Source organism: Rhea pennata, chromosome 27 (genome assembly GCF_028389875.1).
Source record: "Rhea pennata isolate bPtePen1 chromosome 27, bPtePen1.pri, whole genome shotgun sequence".
NCBI lineage: Eukaryota > Metazoa > Chordata > Aves > Rheiformes > Rheidae > Rhea > Rhea pennata.
Window position 1 is genome coordinate 5,782,186 of NC_084689.1, and position 26,316 is coordinate 5,808,501.

Genomic DNA, 26,316 nt, shown 5'->3' on the forward strand with positions numbered 1-26,316 from the left:
CACCCAGGCGTGCTCCTGTGCTGCAGGGCGCTGGGGCGGAAGTGACGGCAACCCCGCTCCACGCTGCTCCAATGGCGCCCTTCCTCCCTGCAGCCCCAGCTCTTCCTCTTCCTCTTCCTCCCACTTGGGGCTCAGGCCCTGCCCCTGGCAAGCAAAACCCTTCTCAAGCCCCAGATATTGGGGGAAGAGAGGGGAGGTATATGGGGGGGTGGTGATTAGGAGAACCTGTTTCCTCCAGCATGGGGGTGGCACCAGCCAAAAGGCTGCCGGGAAATGAAGTCTGTCTGTTTGTCCTCCATGCTGCAAACTGAGCATCCTTTCACTGCAGGGCCCTGCAGGGAAAACAGAGCCCCAGCTCTTTTTTAATGAGAATAATTAGCTTTGGATGCTCTGGAGATTTAGGAAGCATTTCACCCTGCACCTTCCAGCTCCTCTCCTGGGCCACATGGTGCCCAGCTCCCTGGGCCTGCGTCAGGCCAAGTCCGACCATCAGTAGCCGGTGCTGGGCAAGTAGCACGCTCCCACCAGGGCCAGTGGCACAGGTCCTGCAGCAGGCACAGAGAGTACTGCCAGCCCCGGGAGCAGGGCCTGCTCCGGGCACCCCAAGAGTCCCAGGTCCTTCGAGGGGCTCAGGATGCTCTGAGAACCCCAGGATGCTCAGAGGGGTTTGGGGTGCTCCAAAGGGCTCCAGGAGGATTGGGGTGCTTTTAGGGACTTGAGGTGCTCCAAGTCTCCTGGAATGCTCCAAAGGGCTCATGGTGCTCCAAGGGGCTCAGGGTGCTCCTAGAGGCTCAGGGTGGTCTGAGAGGCTTGGTGTGCTTTTAGGGAATCAGGGTGCTCCGAGGGTCTGGGGTGCTCTGAGGAGTCCGGAGTGCTCCAAAACACCTAAGACTCTTCAAGGGACTTAGGGTACTCCAAGGGATTCAGGGTGCTCCAAGGGGCTTAGGGGTGCTCCGAGGACCCCATGTTGCTCTTAGGGGCTCATGGTGCTCCAAGGGGCTCAGGGTGCTCCAAGGGGCTCAGGGTGCTCCTAGAGGCTCAGGGTGGTCTGAGAGGCTTGGTGTGCTTTTAGGGGATCAGGGTGCTCCGAGGGTCTGGGGTGCTCTGAGGAGTCCGGAGTGCTCCAAAACACCTAAGACTCTTCAAAGGACTTAGGGTACTCCAAGGGATTCAGGGTGCTCCAAGGGGTTTAGGGGTGCTCCGAGGACCCCATGTTGCTCTTAGGGGCTCAGAGTGCTCCAAGGGGCTCAGAGTGCTCCAAGAGGCTCAGGGTGCTTTATGGAGATCGGGGAGCTCCGAGGGGACCGAGGTGCTTTACGAGGCTCGGGGTGCTCCGGGGGCCCTGGGGTGCTGCAGCCGCAGACCCGCTCTGGGGTGCAAAGCGCGGCCCCGCCGCAGAGGCCGCGTGTGTGCGAAAGCACCCAGGCAAATAGTGCTGCGGGGAGGGGGGACACTAAAGCAGGGCCGGCCTTTAGCTGCGCCCCCGCCTCCTGCTTCCTCCCCTCCCTCCTCCTCCTCCCCGCTCTCGCGACAGCTGCGCGCAGAAAATGGCCCCCTGGCCCCGCCGCCGCTGATGCCGCTGCGGGCGGCGCCGGTCCCGCCGCAGCCTCCCCCCCGCCGCCGCCGGTAGGTGGGAGCCGGCCCCGGGAAGGGGGTCGCACCCCCCGTGGGGGGGGAGCCCTGGGGTGCGGGAACCGGCGGGCGGAGGCCGGAGCGGGGGCTGCCAGCCGCGGGGGCTACTAGCCAGGGCTGTATTAGCTGTAGGGGGGCACGAGGCTCGGGGGCTGCCGGCCGTGGAGAGGTGCTAGTTTGGGGAGTAGCACCAGGTGCTGCCCATTGGGGGCTACTACCTATGGGGGTGCTGCTAGCCATTGGGGGGCTACCAGCCCCGGGGCCTACTAGCCATGGGTGTATTACCCTTGGGGGGCTACCAGCCACAAGAGCTATTAGCCATGAGTGCATTACCCTTGGGGGGCTACCAGCCATGGCAGCTACTAGCCATGGGTGCATTACCCTTGGGGGGCTACCAGCCATGGCAGCTACTAGCCATGGCTGTATTACCTTTGGGGGACTCCCAACTGGAGGGGCTGCTAGCCATGAGTGTATTACCCTTGGGAGGCTGCCAGCGGCAGGGGTTACTGTCTGTGGGGGAACTATTAGCTGACAGGGGTGCCACCTATGAGAGGCTACCAGCTGCATGGACCACTAGCCATGGCTGTATTACTCTTGGGGGGGGGGGAGGTTACCAGCCATGGGGGCATTTAGCCATGGGTATATTACCCTTGGGGGAGCTACCAGCCATGGGGGCTACTAGCCATAGCTGTATTACCCTTGGGGGGGGGCTACTAACCACAGGAGCCGCTGGCTGAGAGTGGGGGGGCGTTATCTATGGGGGGCTGCTCACTGCAAGATGCTGCCAGCCACAGGAGCTGCTAGCCCCGGGGGGGGGGGGGTGAGACCCCTGCTCTGCAGCCGCTGCCAGGGGTGCTGGTGGCGCCGCGTCCTGCCCGCTGCTCACTCAGCTGGCAGCCTGGAACCGTCCGATTCTGCTGCAGGAGCATCTTCCGGGGCGGTTTGGCCAGCCCAGAGCCCCCCCCCCCCCCCCCCCCCCGGGGCATGTGGAGCCCCTGTGCCACCACCACGGGCCTGGATGTCCTGGATCTCAGCACGCCTGGCGTTCTGCGGTGAACGATCACATGAGCCCCCCCCTGCCGCTCACCGCCTTTGTCTCCCAGCTGGCGTGCGGCACCGCAGCTCTTCCCAGTAGAGATGCCCAAATAGGCTTATTTGTCCCATCTATCCCCCCAGCCCCACACCACCGAGGTGGATTTGCAACCAGTGGCGGCGCTTGCTGACATGGATTAAGCCCCCCCCACATCCCAGTTCGGATGGGGCAGACGAGGCTGCGTTAATTATTAATGCCATCGGCACCGCAGGTTGCGCTGCGTGTCCTGGAGTTGCAGATCCGTTTGTTCCCCTCCTTCCCCGTCAGCCCCCAGAAATGCCTTTTTTTTTTTCGGGGCGCCCCTTCGTTGCAGGCGCTGCAGCGGGTGAGTTTGGCACCAGCCCCCCCCCCCCCCCCCCCAGCTCAGCGCACCGGGCCTGCGGCTTTGTTTTTTTGGTTTTTTTTTGTTTTTTGTTTTTTTTTTGCATTCAGGCTTGGATTTATTAACAGTGGCAACAGCCCTGCAAGCCGGAAGGGGGACCTGCATGCCGAGCTGGGGGGGGGGGGGAAGGGGATCCTTTTGGGGAGGTGTCCACAAATTCAGCCCTGGGCAAGAGGATTTCGTCCATGCAAAGCGGCATGGCTGCGGGAGACAAGGTGCATGCATGAAGTTTGCAGTGATTTGGATGGAGCTTTTTTATTTTTCTTTTTTTTTTTTTTCTTTTTTTCTTATTCCATCAGGAGGGGGAAATGCAGGAAGAAAAGGTCGCAGGAATCTCCTTTTGGGGGGAGAAGGAGCATTAAAAACGATAAAGGCAGGGCTGCCTCTTCTAGCTTAGCCCCTTATGCTGCATCCATATGGCACCTAGGCATTTCAGTGGCAGGAACTGAAACAACAAAGCTTTGATGCTCCCTGAGTATTTTCTCATAGTGCAAGGCCTAGAAATTGTAGCAAAATAACGAATTTCTAGCACTCCTTTCTCCCCCAAGTCTGTGTTTCCCTGACTGGGAAGACTGAGTCCAGATCAGTCCTAAATGTTGCTATCTATTCCCGGGATCTGGTGCCAAATTGTCTCCGATGGCCTCTGGATGTGACCGGAAGGATGCCCAGGCCTGTGGTGCAAAAGGCTCTGCTGGAGCTCAGGCAATTTTTTAAAGTAATTTTTTTTTTAATAAACTAGGAAAATCTTGGGGTTTTTTAAGAAAAAGAAAAATAGAAACCAGCATTGCATCAAGACTGACTTTCAAAGCTCTCGGGGCAGAAGTCTGCTTGCTGCACGGTGAGCCTCCGGAGACCACCAGGTGTTGGGATGCGTTGCTGGATTTTCTGAATGTTACGGCTTGCTCTGTGGTCTCCTGACAGTCCTTTCGGATGCGCTTTTGGATGCAGCCTTTGGTTACGTAGTTGCAGGCACTTCACCAACAGGCAGTTTAAGGTGATTTTCTGAAAAGCTGGGAAGATGCCTCTTGAGTAGATACTAGTAAGCATGGCCAGCTGAGACCAGAATGGGGGGATGTGGGTGTGCTTTGTGAGCTCTGCACGTTTTTCCTCTCCTCTTTCTACCTTTGTACCTGTTTCTTGCATCCAACCCGCCTCCCCGAGACACGAGCTCTCATTGTGCTGGGTACAGCTGATTTCCAGGAAGATTTGCTTTGGGGAGCAATTTACCTCTTGAGAAACTTTAACCCTCTAACCAGCTGCAGAAGTGCACGGTGCAGTCAGTCCGTAGCCCTAGCACTGCTGTATTTATTTGATCTTCTAAACTGAGCAACGACTTTGATGTTAAAATGCAATTGAGAAATCTCCCAAAGTGGCGGAGGTTTTGGATGCTCTTCACTGGGGGTTATTGTTTGTGTCCATCTTGTGCATCGAAGCCTTTCACTGAGAATCCTTATGGCCGAGCCAGTCTAATTTAGGGGACCATCTGATGTCAACTTACTGGAGGGGGGGTGGGGAGGGATCATCCCATCCCAGCACTTTGCATTGACTTTCCAGCAGATGCAGATGGTGCCTGTGGCTGGGATCCAGTGGGAGAGGGATTGCTGTGATTGGGTGCTGACACCAAGCACTACACGGGTCTGGGTTAAAACTACAGAGCGCCAAGAGTGCAAGAGGTCCAGATGAGTCCCATTTCATGTGTCCCAAGGCTTGCAGCATACCCAGAGCTGGTGGGATCGCAAACCATAGGACTGTGTCCAGCGAGACCTCAGGCCTTGCTGGGAGCAAGAGAGGTTAGAAGGGCTCCTCCAATATTACTTTGCTACTATTGACACCAGTGAGCTTTCATGGGCTTTGTAGGGGATTGATGGATGATATGAAACTCCTTGTGGAGTGAGAGAAGTGGGAAGGGACAGCAAAGTCTCTGGATTCAAAACTCTGGTTCACACTCACCATGGAGGGGGATGAGGGGGACATGCACGAAGGCCCGCTGGGAGAACTGCCGCATTTGCAGCATGTCCTTAGAAATGCCAGCTGGGATCTCCTGCAATACTGGCTCTGGCCTGGGAGTCTCTGGTGCCACCGTTGCTACTCCACAAGGAGGAGGATGCTGTTGATGTTGCTCTGTGCCAGACTAATCCCTTGCCATTGTGTTTGATTTAGTGCCACCAGAAGACCCCATCAGCACTGTCTGGTGTGCTGGCCCACTCCACCACCACCCTGGCTTTCCCTGAGCTCTACCCCTCGCCTGGGCCCATCAAGAGCGAGGCCATGAAGACGGAGAAGGACGAGGCTTTGCCTACCTTCTCCTTGAGCGGTAAATACACTGGAGAGGGGGCAGGTGAGTCCCTTAAAACACAGGGGGCAGCATGGGGCATGGGAGAAACCTTTTCTCATGTTGCTGTGAAGTCCCTTTTGCCAAACCAAATGTAGGGCATTCTTTTTGGGTGGGCCATTTCTGCCCAAATTTACCTTCAGATGGGCTTCATGGACTCGTGTTTTTCACCCACTGCCCTTGCTTGGCTTTGGGTGGACTGGATCTAGCTAGAAGCACCCCAAGTGTGTTTACGTGTGTGTGTGCCTGTGTATGTGTGTGCGTGCATGTGTGCACTGGGCATCCTCCAGCATCTACAGGATGCCAGCAAACTTTGCCTCCAGAGCAACACCTCTTTCTGCAGTAAAGACCCTCACATTTCTAACCACTCTCAAGAGATCCTAGCCATCTGGCCCTATCCAACCCAAAGCCACCAGATCCCAGAAATGCCAGGGCTATTTAAGATCTCCATTCATAACAGGTAGAAATGAGGCCGGAACAGTGAGTTGGAACAATCTTTGCAAAACAGAAACCTCAGCTCAACTTGAAAGATAAGTTTGCATTTGAGCATGTAGTGATGGCCTCAAGCTTTGCCCTGCTCAAAGTTTGGACCCCGAGAGAGCCTCCTGTATCTGAGCTGGCCAGCCAGCCTCCCGGCTCTGGAGGGGACCAGCAGAAAAGGTCCAACTGTGGCTCATCTGAACCTGTAGCTAGTGTCCATGAGGGCTGTGCCAATACCCAGGCCTGGGCAGTATGCGTAAATCTGTCCTGTTTGGCATCTCCTGGTGCTGTCAGCACCTGGAGTTTAATCAAAATGTGAGATAAAACAGGAAGGGAAACTGAGGCAGGGGAGTAGCATAGCAGGTCAGCAGCAGCATGAGCTGCAGGCATCTGTATCTTCTGCCTGGTGTCTTACTTGCTGCTTTCCTGGTACCATCTCAGTGGCTTCCTCAGATTAACGGTGATGGCAGCCAGGCTCTGGGCTTGTTAACTTGCTGCACAGGAGTAAAGAAGCCAGGGCAGGTGGGAGGAGAGGGCGGAGTTAGTGCCATTTTCAGGCGTTCCTGGGTTTCTACATTTGCGATTGCTCTTCAGCTTAGCAACTTAGCAACTCTCTGGTGCGATGTCCTTGTGCTGCTGCCTTCGCCTCCAACCTGGATGATGTACAAATTGGTGCTCAGCTGCATCTCTAGCAGATTTTAACCTGGAAAAACTCTCTCTGCCAGGTTGCAGTGACCCGGCTGTGTCTGGCAGCCAGGTGCCAGTGGCAGGGAGCGGAGGTGGAGGAGCGCAAGTGCAGGATTTGCGGCTGCTGAAACGCCGGCCTGTCCCTGGTGAGCTTTGCGTGCGGCTCTGTGGGGCCTCTCTGGACCAGGGATAGGGCACTGCATCTACTGTGGTGGATGGTAGTGGCTCTGGGGTGGGTTTTGTCCCTGTGAGGATGGAGTGGCCTGTCCCATCTAGGTCCAGGAGCCTCCTCTGCATGGAGGGGTGGCTCTTAGCCCTAAGCTGGAGCTGCCAGCTGGTTGCTAGCAGAGCTGAAAGGGTTTGGGAGGGCTTATCTTGGCCTGTGTATTAGGCAGGGATGGCTGAGGGGGTGACAGCTGGGACAGCAGTGGGAGCGTGGGCTTGTTCTGGGGTCAATGGCTCTTTCTTCTTCTAGGGAAGCACTACCAGTGCTCAAGCTATGGCTGCAAACTGGCCTTCCACAGCATGCAGGAGCTGATGGATCACTTAAAAGTCCACTACAGACCCACACAGTCTCTCGAGGGTAAGGCCAGGCTTGCATGCTCCCTCCCAGAGTGGGTGTCATCAGACGGACCATGGAAGGAGGCCCACATTGCTCCATGGTGCCCTTTTTGGGGGATCGATGGAGGGAGGTAGAGAAGTGGGGCTTGAAACTTGCCTTGCTGGTTGTACTGTGCTCCTTCCCAGTTTCAAAGATGTCCATACCTCTGGGAGATGCTGTATGGGCTGACAGCAAGGAGCTGGGAGAGCATCAGGTGTCAGAGATGCTTGGTATCCCCTGGCTGGTACCAGGGTGATGGATTAGTGCCCAAACCCATCTGAGAAGGCTCTCGGGGTGCTGGTCATGAAGCCAGGGTGTTGATAACTCTCTCTCTAACCCTCTTCTTACAGGCAAAACTTTCCACTGCCCCACTCTGGGCTGCACTGAGACGTTTCCCAGCATGCAGGACCTCATGACCCACATGAAGGTGCACTACAAGCCAAACCGCTACTTCAAGTGAGTCCTGCTCTGCCTCCCATGTCGGGTCCCTGTCCCATCTCATTGCAGCATGAGCCCAGGAGAACAGGGAGCTCCCCAAGTCTGGGCTGCCCTATGCCTGCCCCATGCCAGCCCCAGCCCTACAGCGTGGTATCGTGGCCACAGCAGGGGCTTGCAGGACCACAGGTCTCGGCAGGAGCCGGTGGCACGGGGCGGGCGGGAGCGAGCAGCCAGCACTCACGTCACCTCTCCGGCTCTCCAGGTGCGAGAACTGCCTGCTGCGTTTCCGGACGCACCGCTCCCTCTTCAAGCACCTGCACGTCTGCTCCGACAGCTCCAGCAGCTCCGGGCCGGCCCCCAAAGCCGAGAAGCCTGTCTTACCTGCTACCTCCGCCCTGGAGAAGGAGCCCCTGGCCAAGCCGCTGGAAGGGCTGCCCAAGCTCCAGAGCGTCATCCGGCACATGGAGAAAGAAGCCATCCTCCCTAGCATGGACACGGTGTCTGCCGCAGCGCCGGCCGCCCTCCCTGCCGGCCTCCCCGACCTCCGCGGCTCCCTGGAGGCCGTGCCGCTCGTCTCACCGGCCCCCCACCCCTTCCCGCTGCTGGAACCCAACCTTTTTGGGCCGTCGTCCTTGACTCGGTTCTCGGGGCCTCCCCATTCCTCGGGGCCAGGGCCTTTCCTGTCGTATATGCACCCCTCGCCCTACAGCTTACCTCAGACCTCGGTCCAGCATCGCCTCAGGCCGTACCTGCCTAGCCAAGGCCTTCCCGGCTCCAACGCCGTGTGGAAGAAAAGCCAAGGTGAGAAAATGGGGCCGATTTAGGGCAAAGCTTCTTCTGCTTCCCGCCTTGAGCAGCAGCTCCCGGATGAGGACGCGCCGGAGACCCTGCCAGCCAAGGACCCTCCTCACTCCCTGCCCCCCCGCCCCCAAGAGCCACCCAGACCCCTGTGGCCATCTCCAACACCCCCCACTCGTCACCTCCTATCCTACCTTTCCATCCCCTTCCCAGCTAAAAAGATGATTGATTGGGGAAAAACAAACAAAAAAACCCAAAAGACCCCTCCCTCATGTGGCCCAAAAGCCTCCAGGCAGCCAGGCCCTGCTGCTCCCCAGCATGCTGGGGTGCAAGGCGGGGGGCCGAGGGGCGCTCGCAGCTCAGCCCGGCCGGCGCCTGGGCCAGGCCTGCCCCCACCACCAGCACCACCACCAGCACCACGACCCCCCACGTCCCCCCGTCCCCCTCAAGGGCGGGGAAGGCCTAATGCTTGTCTTGCCCCTCGATTCCCTCCGCAGGTGTGAGTGTCAGCCCACTCCTCCCATGCTTTGGCTCAGGAGTGACTCCAGGTTAGTTTGGCACCTACCGGGCGGGGGCTGCTTTCTGCTCGCCGGTGGGGGCGGCGGGCGGCCGGCCGGGAGGGCGGCAGGGACTGGGAGAGAGCCCGGCCAGGCGCAACCCGGAGCGGACGGGCAGGCCGCCTCCGGCGGGGAGCTGCAGTGGGATGGCGATGGGGATATGGAGGGGGGCAACGCTGGCTGCCCCCCTGCCTGCCCCCCAACCCTGCCGCAGGGAATCACGAAGCCCCGAGGCCGTCGGCTGAGGAAGCGGCAGCGCCCGGCGGGTGGGCGCTCACCCGCCCCGTGGCGGTGGAGCGGCGGCTTCCCATGGGAAGTGCCAGAGCTCGAGCGGGAAGGGCCGGAGGCGGCAGCCGCTTGGACTTGAGCCCTCGTTCGCCCCAGTCCGCTCCAGGGCTGGGGGTTTGACTGTGCTGCCGGGGTGGAAACGGGCTCCCTTTTGCTCCGCGGGATGCGGAGAGGCAACACCCGGAGGGAGTTTGGGGGCCGGGAGCATCTGCCCGGGGCTCGCTGTCTGGCACAGGGCTCCAGCCCCCGGTTTGGGTTCCCCCATCGTGGCATCAGCCACTCGGAGATTTGTTGAGCCGGGCACGACGCGGCCCTGCCCAGCGAGCGTCCGGGCCGAGGCAGGTACAGGCAGCGCCCGGGGCCGCGCCGTCGCATCCTCCGCCTTCCCGTGGCCGCTCGGCACAGCTCCCGCCGGCGGCACCAGGGGAACGGCGAGTGAGCGCTGTGCTTCCCTTCCTCGCCCCCCCCCCCCCAATCCTTGCAGGGCACTCGGCCAACAGCCGCATCGTGTGGGAGCACACACGGGGCCGCTACACCTGCATGCAGTGCCCCTACTCCACCGCCTCGCGGGACGAGATGACGCTGCACATTGAGGAGCACCGCAAGAACCCGCCGCCGCCCGGCCGCCTCGACGGAGAGATGGGTAAGGTGGCTGCCGCCAGGATCGGCGGGCACGGCCCTCGAGGGGGGCAAGCGGGTGCTCCCCCCCCCCCCCCCGCAGCGGGAGGAGCACGGGGCTCCTGGTGGCCCTGGTTGGGGGGAGAAGGCTTTTTTTTAAAAAAAAAAAAATGGGAATAGCCCCACTTGCTTGCCGTTAGCACTGATCCGCTGTGGGGTTGAGCCCACCCTTCGCTTTAGTATGGGGAAGGGGGTAGTGGGGTGACTGCACCCTCCTTGTGTTGTCTCCCCCCCCCCCTTGCAGCAACAGCAGGGGCTGGGAGAAATTGGGCTCATGGGATTGCTCCAGCCCCACTGACACCTCTCTTCCCTCTGCCTCTAGATTTCGGGGTGGGCCTCGCCTCCTTCCACTCGAAGCTGACGCCGGAGATGGAGAACACCCTGTACTCGCAGCTCTGATGCCCTGGCTCCTGCTGGGCCAACTCTTTTCTTCGTTGTTTTTTTTTTTTTTTCCCTCCTCCCACTCCTTGTCCTTCCTTCCTCCCTGGCTGGGCAGGCAGGGAGGCACGGTGCAGCCCCGTGCAGGGGCAGGGACCCCAGCCCAGGTCCTGGCAATGGCCACCCAGCCCCAGCACAGGGACAAGCCTAAGTCAAGCGCTACAGCATGGCAGCCTGGGGGTGGCTTTTTGTTTTCTTGACTCTTCCCTCCTCGTCCTTTTTTTATTTTTGAAAGCTCCAAGCCCTGCAAACTCATGCCTCTCTTTCTCCCCTCCCCTAAAGGTTTTATTGCTTCAGATCCAAGGGTTCTCGCTAGAGCCTGGTAGGTTGCTCAGGAGTTAGCGGACTTCTCGGGAACGAAGTCTCTAAATAATAAATGGGAATTGTACAGGAGCGGTGGCTGGGCAAGCGTGTATCCATCCCCGCTCGGCTCCATGACATGGGGCTGGAGCCACGGTGTTTGGAGGGCAATAAGGGGATGAGGAAGGAAGTGCCGGCAGCTGCAGAGCTGGAAGAGGACATTGCATGAGGCAGGGTCCCAGTGGTACCAGGAGCCCCCACCCAGGGGGGGGTGCTGCCAGCTCAGGGTGTCCCCTGCTTCACTGCAGCAGGGAAGGGAGGAAAAGGGAAGGTTTAGGGGGCAAAGGGTGCTCCCTGCCATCTGCTGAAGGGTCCCTCGTAACAAAATGCTCTAGGAAAGCAGAGCTTGAACCTCTACTGTCTGCATCCCAGCACCAAGCCAGGGCACCCAAGGGACCTGACTCCTCTTCTCCAGGATGCTGCAGACCTCCGCCACCCCCCCACCGCCCTCACCAGCCTTCCAGCACTGCAAGCCAGTGGTGCTAGGAGCCAGCTCAGCATCAGGCAGCAAGGGGAGAATAGGCCCCTTCTCCACTGCTGGTCCAGAGCCTGGGGCACTACAGCTCCAGAGCTGGCAGCAGTCAAATCACAGCCCCGTCCATGGGTGGGGGGGAGCATATCCCCAGGCCCTAGCACTGTTACAGGGGCCACAGGCCCAGCTCCTGCCCCACGACAGTGGCCACAGGAGGTGCACAGCCACACATTCCTACCCCAGTGCTGCCAGGATCACCCATGCTCAGGTAATATCGCTGGCCCAGCTATGTGAAGGATCCCCCCCAGGCTCCAGCTGCCAGGGAGGGGACTTGGCCAGCTGCCATACTCCAAAACTAGTTTGAGCAGAGACATGCTGCTGCATGACCCCATTTGCAGGGCCCCGACATCACGCCAGCGCCGCTGGCCAGGCTCCAGCCCCTGCCAGAGGAAGGGAGGCCAGCACATGCGCGCGGCACCCCAGGCGCGCGTGGCTCCAGGTTCCAGCTCCACGCTCCATTGCCGCTGCGCTCTGCACCCTGCACATGCGGTGCTGTACGTCAGCACTGCTTCCACCACCACCCCCTTCCCTGGGGGAATCAGCAGCCAGGAGAAGCAAAATCAGTGCTAGGACTTCAGGAAGTTTATGAAGCATTTAGTTCCTCTATGGACTGGATCAAGCCTGCCCTGCATTCTCACATTTATTGGGAATAACTCTTTGCTTGGGAAGGTGCTGAGCCCTTCCCCAGGCACCCTGCCCACAGCACCCCGCTCAGTTCTATCTCAGCTGGCTGGAGGCCAAAACCCCAGCCTGCCCCCAGCCTTTTGCTCCAACAGCATCCAGATGTTGAGCCCAGAGGCCATGCCCAACCCTGGGCTGATGGTACCAGAGCCACGGCAGGCTGTGAGGAAGGAAAGGAGAAAGGCAGCCCTGCAGTTAAGAGGGAGGACAACCTGCAGGCCAGCGCTGTGACTCAGCTGGAGGCTGGGTGCGGATAGCAGCCGCAGAGGCCAGGACCAGTGGCTGCAGCTCCAGCACCAAGTTCGAAGACTCCTCAGCCAGCACGCCACTGACTGCATGAGGATCAGCACGCGGGTGGGGGATCCAGCTCCTGTGCCAGTTTGCACACCCAGTGGTGGAAGCACCCTCTCCACACACCTCCCCAGGATGCCTCCATGCAACCTAGCAGCCAGCCCACCTCGCCTCTGTCAGAACCAAGCAATGACAGCAGTGAGCGGCCAGCATCTCCAGGCCCTCCTCCAGCTCCCTCCTTCATTCACAGGGTCCAGAGCATTTCTCCAACCAGCTGTTTTTGCCACAAGCATCATCTAAAGCCTGCTCACTGCTGCTGCACAGCCTGGGGCTCCCCCCCACACACACACATACACACACAGCTGCAGCTGGAGCGTGCACAGCTCTGGGGAGATTGCCCCTGCCATCCCAAACGCTCGGGGCTTTCCAGTACAACCAGCACCAAGCTACACCCCTTCATAGGGGCATTCACCCCAAGTACACCTGGAGCCCTGCCATCTCCCCACACACCAGGCTGACTTCCTACTCCAGCAGGCAATGAGCACAGACCCCTGCCCCAGAGATACTTGGATCAGCAGGGTATACACAAGTACCTGAGTTTCCATGGGTCTGCCCCACACTCCTAGGTTTAGGAAGGGGTAGAAAACAGGGTGGCTGGAACACAAGTCCCCTCATCCCTCTGCAACCTCCACGCACAGAGGAGCAGCATCTCAGAGCGCCACGAGTTAATTCCTGTCCCCACCCTTCCCAAACCAGCTACACCCATGTGTGCAGGCAAGCCTGGCCACACCACCTTCCCCAAACTCCCCCTTGGGGACTACGCCCCGGATGAGTCAGCTGGCGAGAGCCCACACAGGCACCCTTACCTTTCAGCTCCAACACAGAGGAGCAGCCTGGGCTGAGGATGGTTAGAAAGGAGAGAAAACAGGGAAAGCGCAAAGCCGGCTGGCCGGATAGACACGGTGCCAGCGCATCTGCCTCCGCAAGCATGGAAAAGGCATGCAAGCAGCATGAACCAGTGGGTGGGCTCACAGCTGGCAGCAGAAGCAGCCTCAGCAGTTGAGTCTGGGGTGGGAAGATAAGCAGCATGTCTGTATTTGAAAGGTGCAGGCCTCTCGCAGGAGGGGTGGGGAAGAAGGGCTGAGTGGAGAAGGGATGTTCCTGCCAGCAGGGCTAGAAGACCAGCTCCGGAAAAGCACACAAGTCCCTTCAGCCAGCACGCTCGGCTGCACCACTGCCGTGCCTCCCCCTCTCTTGTCCATTTAGGTCCTCAGGCTGGCACTAGTACAACCTCCTCCCCCCCCCCCCCGCCCCCCGCTTTCAACCCAGGCTCTGAGCAGGCAAGACAGAAGCTCACTAAACCAAAAGCCCAAGCTAAAGGCCATGACTGCAGAGAACTGGCTGAAAAGCAACTCGTTACAGAGCCAGGCCAAGATAAGGCAGCCCCAGCAAGGAGACATACGCCTCCAATCCCTACCAGGACATAGAGGAACTAACCTGGATCCCCGGGATCAGGTGCAACTTGCAGTTCAGCCTTCCCAGCTCTGGCAGGTAAGGCAGCAGCACTGAATCCTCCAGCCCAGCCCACTGCTGGGTTCCTCCCCAGCTTGTATTCAAACCCCAATACTCCGTTTCCTTCTCCAAGGCACAGGAGTGTGGGTACCTGCCCTCAGATCCAACACTTACTCACTAACCTCTTCCTGACCCTGTGCCACCCCTAAAGGCATAAGCCCTATCCTCAGTGGAGATGAGCTTCTGGCAGAAGTGGTCTATTGAGTTATTTCTCAATGTTTAGCCAGGAACATTTTTATAGACCAAAAAGGTACACGCATGCACTGATCAAGCTCCTGGCTCACCAGAAACAGCTGCTGCAGCTACCGCAAACCTGGCTGCTCAGCTGATACTGTTTCCAAAAGCAGACATAGTAGCACCACAGAGCAGAGGGCTGCACCATCCCTACGTAGCTCCTATGCACACATCCTTTGCAGGGACTCTTCTTAACACTACTGGTCTTTATCACTCCTCTGCTGAGCTTTCCCAGACCAGAGCCCCCAGCTCCATCCCCACCCTCCCCTCCACCCAGATAAATAACCCTGCTGTGCTTGTCAGCCCTGCTGAGCTTCACACACACACACACACACACACACACCCCAAAAAAAAAAAAAGGAAAAAAAGAAAAAAGAAAAAGAAAAACACCCCCCACAGCATTTACCAGGAATCCTTCAGCTGGGGCTCAGAGCAAAAAAAAATAAATAAAATAAAAATAAAAAAATGCCTGGGATGAACAGGACAGTCACTACTCCCAGAAGAGATTCCAGCTGCTCAAGAAAAACTGCCCCAAAACTTCAACCCAGTAGTTCTGCAGGTTGGTTGCAGCTCTGATGTTCCTAGAGCAGAGGCAGTGAAGACAGCATTCATTGCAATGGATTTTTAAAAACTGAAGTCTTTATTAAAAGTTTTATCCAAATTTTGTAACAAAAGATACAAAAGGGCTGGAGATCCTTATTTCTGGGACTAGTCTGACCAATCAAAACCTGACAGTTACTAGGCTAATATAAAATCCATACAATCTGCTAAAAATGCAGGGAAAAATTAGAAGTAACTGCTGCTCTGAAATTTCTTTTTTAAATTCCTTTAACATTTTATAAGTTACTCAGTTTGCATTTTACAGGAGTAGTTCTCTGAATGGTTATAGCTACTGTACAATGCAAGAGACAACAGCAAGAACAGAACAAAGCAACAGAAACTTAGATGTGCTGCAACACACAACACTCCTCTGAAGGAACTGCTGTGAAGCTCACCTTCAAGTGCTGGGTGCTGAAAGATTGCCCAGAGCAACCAGGAACTCCACAAAGTGCCAGTGCATCTGCACCAGTGGAGAGCCTCAACACTGTCTCTACATACCCAGGTGGAACTGGAGTTATTCCTGCCTGAGCATGCATCTTCAGGCACCCAATACTGAACAGTTACTATCCCTGGATGCCACAGGGCCAGAGTTCTCTCCAGAAGCTAACAAATGTGCCGTCCAAACGCCTCAAGGCAGAGGAAGGAAGAGCTAGAGGTCAGAAACCCTATGGTGGAGAGCTACAACCTGGCTGGATTCTCCCCCCCTCCCTGTTCTGGAAAACATGGACCAGAGGGACACATGCTCCACAGCACTGTCTGCATTCCTGTAGTGCATAAATAGTATGAATGGGAAAGAGCTGGATTTCTGATCAATGCACTTCTCTTCACACTGAAAAGGAAAAAGGAGGATGCATACATCAGGCTAGCACTGAGGCAACTGTCCAGAGCTGTTACTGGCTAGCAGAAGGACCCTGAGAATATATAGGCTAACACGGTCTCCCGGGGAATGCCGAGTTAGGTGCATCACAGTGATACTGGTTGAATGTGTTCTGTACAGTGCGAAATGGAGTTTGACAGAAGTGCAGTATCCCTTAACTTGCTATTTCCTATCTCTTCCTAAAGAAAAACTGTTACAGGGTGAGGAAAAGCCTCATCACAGCAAGACACTAACAGCCACAAAGCAGACTTACTTGAATGTCCAGGTCAGAGATATTCAGTGGCCAATGGGAAAAATATTCCAGTTTATAAAAAATAGGAAAGCAAGTGCAGGGCTACTGCAAGGTGCATCAGAGGTACCAGGTCTTGCAAGCAGCCAGCCACCCTCCCCAATAAACCCAGGCACCCCACATCCCCAGCACTAAAGTATCTTCAAGCATCTCCAGAGATCACATCACCATTATTTTTGATCACAGAGACCTCAGTAATCATTTACTTTGAGTCCATTTAGATGAACCAGATTTGCACCCACTGCTCAAGATGGCTCAAACGTCTTCAGAAAGCTGGTCTGAGGGCATGCGGAAAGCAAACACGCCTTCTTGGTTGTCAAGCAGGGTGGCGAGCTGGAGCTCTGGGTCCAGTGTGTGGCAAGGCTGATTTCAGACACGAAAGATACCCTAGGAGGAATTTTTTTTTTTTTTTTTTTTTTTTTTTTGCAAACTGCTGCACAAACCACAGAACGGAGAAAGCCTTTGGTCATGAGATACTTGTGAGAATGAGCCTTGTATGGAAGATTCCCCTGAATGCCTACAGTATTCTACATCTTAAAAAAATATATTGTGGACGCTGCAGCCATACAAAGGGGGGAGGACTGGGAGATGGGGATTTACAGTCTCACATAGACACAACGGGGAGGTTAAGACAAGCACAGTCATAGTCTGTAAAACTGATTGGCTCGCTGGGATCAGTCATCCTCATCATCCTCTTCGTCTTCTGGATCTTCTTCTCCTTCATCCTCTAGATTTCGTTTTCTCTTTTCTCCTCGCGGAAGGTCTGCAAAAAGAGGTGAAGCGTGAAGCTCTGTTCAGTCTTGTGGAACAGTATTTGAACTGTAGCTTCAAGCCAGGTCAGCCACAGCTTGCTTGTGGACAAGTACAGACTAGACTCATGCCACTGTGGAATGGAGATCACCAGGCTCCGTCTCTCACTGCACCCCAGAAACACCTGGGCTAGCATAAGACATCAACTATTCTCTATGCCTTCCTTGCATCCCACATATTACAACCCCAAACACTTGAAAGAGCATTTTTACTAAGCACCTCCAAGACTGTAGCATCCGTAGAATTCACTCAGTTTTGACCCAGCTCATACAAGATCATTTAAAGTCATGCCAGCCACTATACTGTCAACATTCATGTGTTTTAGTCTGCTCTAGCCCAAGAGCCTAGATTCATGTTAAGGAGATCAGTCCTCCCCCCACCCCCACAGCTGAAAATCCAGAGGAAGCTGTAGCTCTAAGAGCATTTTCTCAGAAGTACCAGCAACAAATCCTAGCTGCTAACAAGAGTTTCTATGACAGAAGTCCAGCTCCTGCAAGGAATATCAACTCAAGCTACTTCAAACCAGTCTGCCATGCCATTTACGCTTTTAATATTTGGCAGACTTACTCAGCTTGGCTAGTATTAACCGGCACTAAAAGTTTTCCTCCATCAGCACTGTTTGACCCCTTGGTTTTAATCACCATCACTATAGTCAGTTAGATATAAGCAGTTTCACCCATGCCCATAGGTAAGAACACTGCACTTCTCATGAGGAAAAAGCTGAAGACAAGAGTATAGTACAAAAGCTGGAGAAATCCTAAGATCATAGCAAACGTGCAAGACTCTTGATACAGCTCTGTAACTACTTACTTCGTTAGAATTCAACTTACCATCATCGGCTTCATCCTCTTCATCTTCCTCACCATCTTCCTCCTCATCTTCGTCCTTAAGTCAAAATAGCACACTTTGTTACAAGGACCACAAGCCCATGAATACGGTGTAATTCTGCAGCATCACTTTCCTTCACTTCTGCTCCCACTTTACCCTATTCCTAAGGACAGCTACAAGCTAACAGCAGGAAAAAAGGCACTATTGTTTCTTACATAGCTTCTCCAATCCCTACAAAGGAATTTTTATGACTTTATCACTTGAAGCCACGTGAAGTACTGTGCCAAGCAATGGACAAATACCCATTTCACAAGCTCCATAGATGAGGAGTCAAGAGGCACCTCTGTGGAAAAAGCTAGAGGCTGCTGCAGCATCCCTCAGATCTGCCCACAAGCAGGCATCTGTGACATCTGGTCAGATGGGTCACAAGGAGATCAGAGGACAAATGTACTTATGTCAGAAAGCCTTACCTCATCATCTACTCCATCTTCCTCCTCTTCACCTTCCAGATCATCATCTTCATCTTCCTCATCATCAATAACTTCTTCATCCAAATCATCTTCCTCCTCATCATCATCTTCTTCCTCACCTTCTACCAAAAGGGGGAGATGTTATGGTTCTCAAAGACTTGCTATTCCCAGATAGCATGCTCACACCTCCTACCCCCAGTACTACACAAGCAACAGGCAGGATAGCACAAGGAATGCTAGCAACAAGACCAGTTAGCTTAGAGCAAGCTTCATATCTCATGCAGCCTGCCTGAGAAAGGAACGAGATTTATCCAGACAGCCCCTACTTTAGTGGCAAGTTACAATCAGCACTTATTCAACAATAAGCTCCTGCAGAAGGGTGCAAGGGGTGGTTTTCCCAAGAAAACAAACAAAAAAAAAAATCTTACCTTCCCCATTCTCATATTCATCTTCTAATCCATCCCCATCTGCTTCAGGGTCTGAATCAGGGGCTTCCTGGTCATCAGCATCAAACCCATCTAGGTAGGTGAGCTGGGGCAGGAGGGTGAACACGCTCTCTCGGTAGTTGATCAGCATTGTCACCTCACAATTGAAGAGGTCCAGACTATGCAGGTTCGGCAACTTTTTCTGCAAGAATTTATTAGACCACTTGCAAGACCAGCAGCAATTAGAAGACCCTCTGAACATCTGGTTTACTACCCAGGTCTACTACAGAAGCGTCTTCACATGCATTATTTGCACCATGTGCTCCTCAGACATATGCTATTACTTGTGCTAAATGTCCCTGGCAAAAATTCCTCTTCAGCTCCTCTGCCCTAACAGTTTCCCTTCCTTGGGGCCAGCTCCCTTTGAAACCATTTGAAAATCCTGTTCCCTTTTGGAGGCAGTGGACAACAAGCACAAAACACCCAGCTCCCCCAGCAGGAGGGATCACTGGGACAGATTCATCCTGCCCAAGAAGTCAGACAAAATACCTAGGAGAATAACGCAGGTAGACCAAACTACACTGCCTGCAGACTGCACATGACATGCTTTCCAGCACAGCCATAGCAGCTCTCCCACTCAAGCTACCACACTGTATACTGGGTTAAGCAAAAGCAGAATAAAACATGGCTTTAAGCTTTTTCCGGACCAGATGGAAAGATTGCCCCAAAGGCAATAGCTAATGAGGAAAATGCCCTAGATCAGACATTTCACCCTTGTGATCCTGACTCTGCAGCTGATCTCCCTGGGTAAGAGGGTCATAGCCCTGCAGGACAGTACCTTTGGACTAATGTGACAGACACTCTCACTGGTGTCCAAGCAACTCATCTCCATGACACCCCAGGTGCCACCTACCTCAAACTGCATCCAAACCATTAATGGTCCTTTTTCAGATGGACACTGAGCACTGCATCCACAGTTTTACTCATCCAGCCCAATTTCATGCTTCTTTTAGCAACTGGCTGCTGGTTTTCCAGATAGAGGAGCCATTAACTATTAGCCCAGCCACAAATTGGACCCACTCATCTGTTCCCATCAGAACCACGAAGTGCTGTTGGAACAGTTACCAAGATGTTGGACTTCTGCTGCACATACATGCACCCCAAAGGAAGAAAAGTCATCCCTTAGATCCCAGCACAGCCTTTCACTCACCAAGGGCTCCAGGGTATTGATGTCTTTGATCTTGTTGCCACTTAGATTCAAGTGTGTCAGGTTAGGAGTTCTCTCTGCTAGAACTTCAAGGCCACCAGAAATCCTGTTATCACTCAGCTCCAGCTGCCAGGAAGAAATATCACACAGTCACAAAGCATCCAACTTATGATATAGGGAATAAAATCCCCTAAGAACTGGACTATAATGGACATCCAAGCTCCAGACCCTGTTCATCAGACCACGCCATAGAGTAGCAGTTCACCTGAGACCCTTTTGCTGAAGTAACATAGCCCCAGCCACTTTTGTGCTGCACGACACAGCAGGTCCCTATCCTTTTAGCTGTAACTCCATATCTTAACAGTCCAAAATACTTATTTGTTACTGAAGCTTTTGACAGTAGCACAACAGCAAAAGCGTGAGTGGAAGTACACTACAAAAAGGAATGAGCTCAAAAATACTTGTTTTATACTAAAAAACGCTCTCACTTACTCAGGTTGCAGAAGCCAACTTGCAGGAAGAGCACAATCAAGTCACCCTTTTCTAGCTACTGCAGGAATTAAACTAACTCTCACCAAGGACAGGGCAACAGAGGTCTAAGAGCACAGACAGAGATGGGACCACAGGTCTGACTCACCTTGCGGAGTTTGTTAAGCTTGGGGAGATTGGAGACAGACAGCAAGTTGATGTTGATCATGCTGAGGAACTCCAGGTTCTCAAAATCTGAGGAGAGCCCAACGATCTTCCCATCATCTGAACGGCAGTTATCAAGAACCAGCTCCTTCACCTACCAACAGAGACACTCAGAAGCTGTCATCATAAACCCAGCTGAGTCTCACCTTAAGTCAAGCTGCATTAACCTACTGAATTGACATCAGGCTGAGTGACTGATGCTTCAGAGCAGCAGGCATGTCTGAAGGTCTCCTTACCTCTTAAAGGTCATGAAAGATTTTAAAGCCAAATACTTTGTGAGGGCCTAGGGTCAGACTCTATAACAGGCACAGTCCTAATCAGAGTTAAATACAGGCTATGCAATATGTTACTACTACTACATCATTCGATATGACTGCAGCTAAGGTCTGCCTTCTCCACTAAGAAACATTAATGGGTTGAACCATGAGTTTGCATCAAAATGTTTCATGTGGAAGGCCTCAAACTTTCAAAGTGTCACTTTAAGTTTATTAAACAAAAGGACAAAGTCACCCAAATTTATCCCCTTCAGGTCTCTCATCAATATTAAGTCTACCTCAGACACTGGAAAACCTGACTTCAGAGGACTCATCCATTCCCAGCAGTCTCCACAGAAAAAAAAAAAAAAAAAAAAAGTGACTCATCTGCCTACAGAGACCTCCAAGCAGAGGAGCTCAATCCTAGAATCTGAGAGCAAAGCCACGGACATCTGTAATATTTGATCAAATGCAGACTACACATAGTCACTACCTGCTAATTCAGTACAACCCCTTGTGACACTGAGCCCAGGAAGCACCAGCACAGAACCACTCCCCACTGAATAGCTGAAGGGTAAACATACCTGGCAACCCCATCTCCCCCTAAAGGAATACAGCTGAATGCTCAAGCTCCAGTTCTTATAAGCCATTTCTGAAAATATGCTTTTAGCCCACACATTCTTCACAGCAAGATGCAAAATTAGTCTTGGTCTAGAAAGCTGGTGATGCTCTCAAAATTACTCCTTTGTAGCTTTCCAACTTTACCTCTTGCTCAGATCAACCAGCTATTAGAAAGTCATTTTAAGATCCCTTTGTCTTATCACAGCCAGACTAACTTTCAGGGCTGCCATGCCAGCTTCACAGCAGGCACAAACTCCAGAGGAATTGGCACATAAATTCCAGAAGTGATACTGTTAGCCAGGGCTTGTAGTCAAGAAGCAAACAAGCTCAACTAGCAGTTTTGCAGTTGAGTTCATTTTGCTTCTAACACCTAAAACAGAAGAACCCAGTTAAATTAAGATTGTAGTTTGCCATGCACAAAGTTGGCTTAAGACAGCACTCAAGTTCTTCACTGGTGCAGCCACTCAAAAGCATTATCAGCTTAAAAACTAACCTGGACAAAAAGAGACTAGCTTTAACCTAAGTCAGATCCTTGCCCTAGATCACAAAACAAATACTTCAGACTGGCAGGGCAACTGCAGGAACAGCAACAAGCAGCTAAGGTTGCTTCTTTCAGTAGCAATACTGGCTTACACCAGCTTTGGTTGTAGAGCACACACACTCTAAGGCTGTTCAGTTCTGCAGTATGCCAACCATTCAAATTCCTGGTGTCAAACAAGAGGAAGCCTGCATTTGGCAAGCTAAGGGGACACTTGCACATCCCCAAACAGCTCTTGTTTTGCAAATTTCTTTGCCATCCACAAAGGATGATCTTTAACTTCTGTTTCTCTAAAAAGCTTAATTTATGGCCCATTTTCTCTATGCTCACAGCTTAATTTTTGGTTGACCATAACAGCATGCTACCGATACACAGCAGTTTGTCACAAGAGTCAAAGAATGGCAGCCATCAGCTATCGCACTATAAAAACACCAGTGGGACTAGCAAGGCTGACCCAAGGTAAGGGGATGCCTCATTACTGAAGTAAAGCTCAGTGCACACAGCACCAACAAACCAGTTCCCATGAATACAGGCTTGAAGGACAAAAATACTTTTAAAGGGTACAAAAATCCAAGCCTCAAGCCTTAGCTGACCTGCTGTGTACAGTGTGATCTAATCACTTCAGCAGCAACGCAGTTTAACTGGCCCCACCAGAAGAAGCAGCAGCATTCCTCTGCCTGGCTATGGTGGTACTAGCCACAGAAAGGCACTGGGAAGCAAAGATTTCAGCAAAGCAGGTACAGGAAAAGGATAGCAAAAAAAATGAGTAACAGAAAAAGTGACTTAAGATAGCCCAGATATCATCTTATTCCCCCTTTTCAGGCCAAGTGACTGTGTCACAGCCTTCTTCAGCTCTGATCCTTTATGTTTACACCCTGACAATGAATTTTTGCCCCTCTCAGAGGTTTAACCTTAACAGAAAACCCTCAGGTGAGACAGGAAACCCCACTGATAAATGGGTATAACTGAAGTATGAGAATATCACTTCTGAGGTCAGCCTCACTTTATCTACCAAGACTACCAGAGCAAAAGTCTAATGAGCCCAAACAGTACTTCTGACTACATTTGTGGGGGAGCTTGCAACGTTCTTCCCTTTCTCCATGAATCACCAGCAGCAGGGAGAGAAGTTTGTACTGCTGTTCCTCTTGACAATATGACTTCTTCACAACCCGGTAGCACTATTTCAAACATCCCAGCTCCAGATGGGTGGGGGGAGTCACATGGATTGTTGTAAGAGTCTTGAATCCCTCATGCAAGCAAGCCCCTGGAAGTCAATACTGACTTAGGTGCTGCCAGAGAGCACCCTTTCCATATTCCTCCACTCTGCAGCAGGAGAAACAGCTCATTTGCACTACAAAAAAAGACCCCCGGGGATTCAGGGTGGAGGCTGAACAGCAGAGCTCCAGTTGCTCCTACTGCAAGTTATCTTCAGGCCCTCCAACTTTCCCAGTTGCAAAGCAACTTTCAGCCATGCTGTGAACACTTCTCACAAAAAGATTTAAGGGGAAGAGCACAAGGGAACTGGGTGCAGATGCTTGTTGACACATAGCAGAGAAGCTGCTCGCAAATCTGCTGTTAGAGTGCAGCAGGCTGACCAAATGCATGCAGGAAGCAGTTACCCCTACAGGCTCACATGTGAAACCTAAGCAAACACCATCTCAGTCACAGATTTACCACCACCACCTTTGGTGTTTTTATTTCCACATCGGTCATGTTCATTAACCTCTTTTGACCAGACTTAACATGAGCATTTGGGGTGCTGCCAGAGCAGCCCAGCAGCTCTTCTGCTATAGCCCCACTTGACTCAGCCCAAGCTTGGGCTCAAGGGGAGTCTCTTCCCCAACAAGCTGGGCTGTCACACCAATCTCTCTACCCAGAAACGTTTCAACACCTTCCCACAAAAGGGAAGCCCTTTTTACAGAATTTATGGGGAACAGTTCATCAGTAGTTCCAGTCTTTCCATTCTGCCGCCTCCACAGTGCAGGCCCTGAGCTCAAGGCCTGCGACAGAGTTGCCCAGCAGCCATCCCAGGTGGTGACAGCCTCGCATGCCACGCTGTGAAACCAAGGGTCAGCAAGGGCGCTTCTCCTGCCCGGAAAAACAACTTGCCCTCCACCCAGTCCTCCCGAGCTTGCTTTTCCTCAAGCTACGGAAGCAAACGTCCTGGAAAACACTGCGGCGAGCGAAACTCCGGAGCGGGACAGGCGGCTCCACTTGATTTCAGCCTCCAGCTGCCAGGCCTCAGCTTCCCAGCGCGGCAGGCGCCCCGGGCGCCTCCGCTCCGCAGGCCTCGGCCCGCGCCACCACCCAGCCCCGGCTCCCCCCACCCCCGCCCCGGATAGAGCCTCCCGCCGGGCGCGGAGGGCGCTGGGGAAGCGCCGACGCCGCGGCAGCCCTCGCTGCCCTTCCACGCGGGGCCAGGACCGAGCGGAAAGCACGTTTCCCCCCGCCCCCCTCCCCCGGACCCCACAAGGCCGCCCGCGGCCATTACGGCTGGCGTCCAGCGGCCCCGGCATGGCGGCGGGCAGGGCCCGGCGCGGCGGCCCCGGGGCCTCCTAACATGGCCGAGCCGCGTGTGCCGCGGCCGGCGCCGCTCCGGCCATGTTAGGCGGCTCCGCGCGCGGCGGGAGCCATCTCAGCCCGGCTGCCTCCCGCCCCGCCGCGCACCATCTTGTGCGTATGTGTGTATATATACATATACAGGCATATATATGTGTGTGCATGTGTATATATGCGTGTGTGTATGTGTGCGTGCGTGTCCCCGCTACCGCCGCACACGTGCGCGCCGCCCCACAGCCGCGGGCGAGGGCAGGAGCCCACCGCGGCGGGGCGCCTTCCCGCCCTCGCCGACTGCCTCGCTGCTCCGCACTCCCCTTCCTCCCCCATCCCCAGCTAAGAGGGGCGCCCACGCCCCGGGGGCCAGGCGCGCCGCACCCCTCGCAGCAGGGCAAGCCGCGGAGCCCCCCCGCCCCGTCGGGGGCAGCGCTGCCGGGACGGGACGCGGCAGCCGCCCCCCTCCCCCCCGCACACAACACGTGTCGGGCGAGCGCGGCCCGCGGAGCCGCCGCCTTCTCCTCCCTCTCCCCCTCCCAACCGCGGTACCTCTCCCGGCTTCTTGTTCCGCAGCTCCAACGTGAGCCGCTTCTTCATCTCCATCCTCCCGCCCGCTCTGCGAAACCGCCGCCGCGTCCCGCCGGAGCCCGCGCCAGCACCGCGCCGCCGCCGCCCGCGCCGCTTATATAGAGGAAGGCGCCAAAGGCAACAAAGGGGGCCCCGGTGCGGCGCCCCCTGCCGGCCGCCTCGGCCCCGCCGCGCCGCGCCGCCTCAGCGCCGCCGCGCGGCAGCGCCGCCTGCCGGCCCGCGCCGGCGCCGCGCCTCGCGCCCCGGCATGGCGCCGCCGCCGCCGCCGGGAACCGTTGGGCGTTGCTGTTTTGGGTTGAAAATGCGCCTTTTCAGCCGAGGCTGAGGGAGGAACAGCTCGGCGTTTGCCGCTCCCTTTTTAACTGAGCGCCGCTCCCCCTGCCCCCCCACCCCACCCGTGAGGGCAGGCTCCCCCATTTTGCCTCCCTTTGCCCCCTCTTTGGAGCAGGAGGAGAACAGAAAAAGGCCATTTCCCCTCAGAGACGCTTCCGGGGGCCACAGGGAGGGCCAGTTCCCCCCCCCCCAACACACACCCCCACCCCGATCCCTGCCGGGCCAGGCCGGCGGCTGCAGGGCCCTTCGCGGCCTGCGCACGGGGAGCCGCAGGCCCTGCGGCCGCGGGCGGCTCTTGGGGGTGTGGATCTTCCTCGGGGCAAAAAGATGAGGTGCCAGGCAGGCAACGGGGAGAGCTGAAGCGCCTCCCTCACACTGTCTCTGGCCCCCAGTGAGGACTTGGGGGAGGTCCAGGGTGGCCTCGGGGGGAGGGGGGGGGCCGCAGGCTCCTCATGCGGAGGGACAGAGCTGCAGGGCGAGCACCGGGCAGGGAGCGAACAAGCTGCCAGAGCACCCAGCTCGCAGGCTGGAGGTGCGTAGGCAGCAGCGAGGTGCCCAAATAGCTCTGCGGGTCTGGGGTAAAGTAACTGGACTGAAGTGCCTCAGTCACCAGCTGCTCTCCAGCTAACCTGCCTGGGTATTCACCTGCGGTTTGACACTGTGCGTGAGCAGCTGGGAAGGGAAATCTGAAGGGGAGCCTCCACCCCCATGCCAGCCGAGCATGCTGGTGGATGCAGCCTGTGAAAATCAGCCTGCATCCTTTCAACTGTCCTCGAAGACTGCCACACCAAAAAAGTAATCTGCTTTTAAAAGCTAACAGTGCTTGAGTGACCTCACTTTCAGGGTACAAAACGTGTGGCAGCAGTTCTGGCCTAAATTATTTCCTCTTCCTCCTCCCGTTGCTCCCCCACAACCCTCTGCTGCAGCCTGCTGCTCTTTTCCTCTGTCCCAGCGCAGCCACTCCGAGGAACGGGTCCAGGCTAAAATACCCGGGCATCTTCTTAGCTTCTCCTGCAGCGAGCAGCGAATCATCCTCCCACACCAAGCCCTCTGCGAGCCTCCAGCACGCTCGCCCTGCAGCCGCTGCCCTCCCTCCGTGCTGCAAGGGAAGGCGTCACTCCTTGGGTGCCACTTTTCCTTTCCTGCCCTGGGCCAT

General features: G+C 55.1%; 2 protein-coding genes across 4 annotated transcripts; one reads left to right on the forward strand and one right to left on the reverse strand.

Moving 5' to 3' along the window:
* The first annotated feature begins 1,548 nt into the window (after nt 1-1,548).
* On the forward strand, nt 1,549-10,789 carry ZNF414 (zinc finger protein 414). 2 transcript variants are annotated; one of them, XM_062596217.1, is made up of 9 exons: nt 1,549-1,626; nt 5,268-5,445; nt 6,645-6,752; nt 7,082-7,189; nt 7,558-7,663; nt 7,908-8,446; nt 8,941-8,991; nt 9,773-9,931; nt 10,289-10,789. In XM_062596217.1, the coding sequence occupies exons 2-9, from the start codon at nt 5,376-5,378 to the stop codon at nt 10,363-10,365; spliced, it is 1,218 nt and encodes a 405-aa protein (XP_062452201.1). In that variant the 5' UTR covers nt 1,549-1,626; nt 5,268-5,375; the 3' UTR covers nt 10,366-10,789. The 2 variants fall into 2 exon arrangements, with proteins under 2 accessions (XP_062452201.1, XP_062452200.1); XM_062596216.1 differs by lacking the exons at nt 1,549-1,626; nt 8,941-8,991 and having other exon boundaries at nt 5,275-5,445.
* Nucleotides 10,790-14,693: 3,904 nt separating this feature from the next.
* Nucleotides 14,694-24,930, reverse strand: LOC134151629 (acidic leucine-rich nuclear phosphoprotein 32 family member B). Of its 2 annotated transcripts, none has more exons than XM_062596353.1 (7): nt 24,789-24,930; nt 20,218-20,367; nt 19,584-19,706; nt 18,377-18,575; nt 17,949-18,070; nt 17,481-17,535; nt 14,694-16,603 (listed from the first exon to the last, which is right to left on the reverse strand). In XM_062596353.1, the coding sequence occupies exons 1-7, from the start codon at nt 24,840-24,842 to the stop codon at nt 16,515-16,517; spliced, it is 792 nt and encodes a 263-aa protein (XP_062452337.1). In that variant the 5' UTR covers nt 24,843-24,930; the 3' UTR covers nt 14,694-16,514. The 2 variants fall into 2 exon arrangements, with proteins under 2 accessions (XP_062452337.1, XP_062452336.1); XM_062596352.1 differs by having other exon boundaries at nt 17,949-18,067; nt 24,789-24,926.
* Between the last annotated feature and the right edge of the window lie 1,386 nt (nt 24,931-26,316).

Coding starts and splice junctions, on each gene's coding strand:
- ZNF414 (XM_062596217.1), top strand. CDS start 5,376: ATGAAGACGGAGAAGGACGAGGCTTTGCCTACCTTCTCCTTGAGCGGT. Junction 7,664..7,907: donor AAGCCAAACCGCTACTTCAA/GTGAGTCCTGCT, acceptor CCGGCTCTCCAG/GTGCGAGAACTGCCTGCTGC. Junction 9,932..10,288: donor CCGCCTCGACGGAGAGATGG/GTAAGGTGGCTG, acceptor CTCTGCCTCTAG/ATTTCGGGGTGGGCCTCGCC.
- LOC134151629 (XM_062596353.1), bottom strand. CDS start 24,842: ATGGAGATGAAGAAGCGGCTCACGTTGGAGCTGCGGAACAAGAAGCCG. Junction 18,071..18,376: donor TGAATATGAGAATGGGGAAG/GTAAGATTTTTT, acceptor CCCTTTTGGTAG/AAGGTGAGGAAGAAGATGAT. Junction 17,536..17,948: donor AAGATGGAGTAGATGATGAG/GTAAGGCTTTCT, acceptor TTTTGACTTAAG/GACGAAGATGAGGAGGAAGA.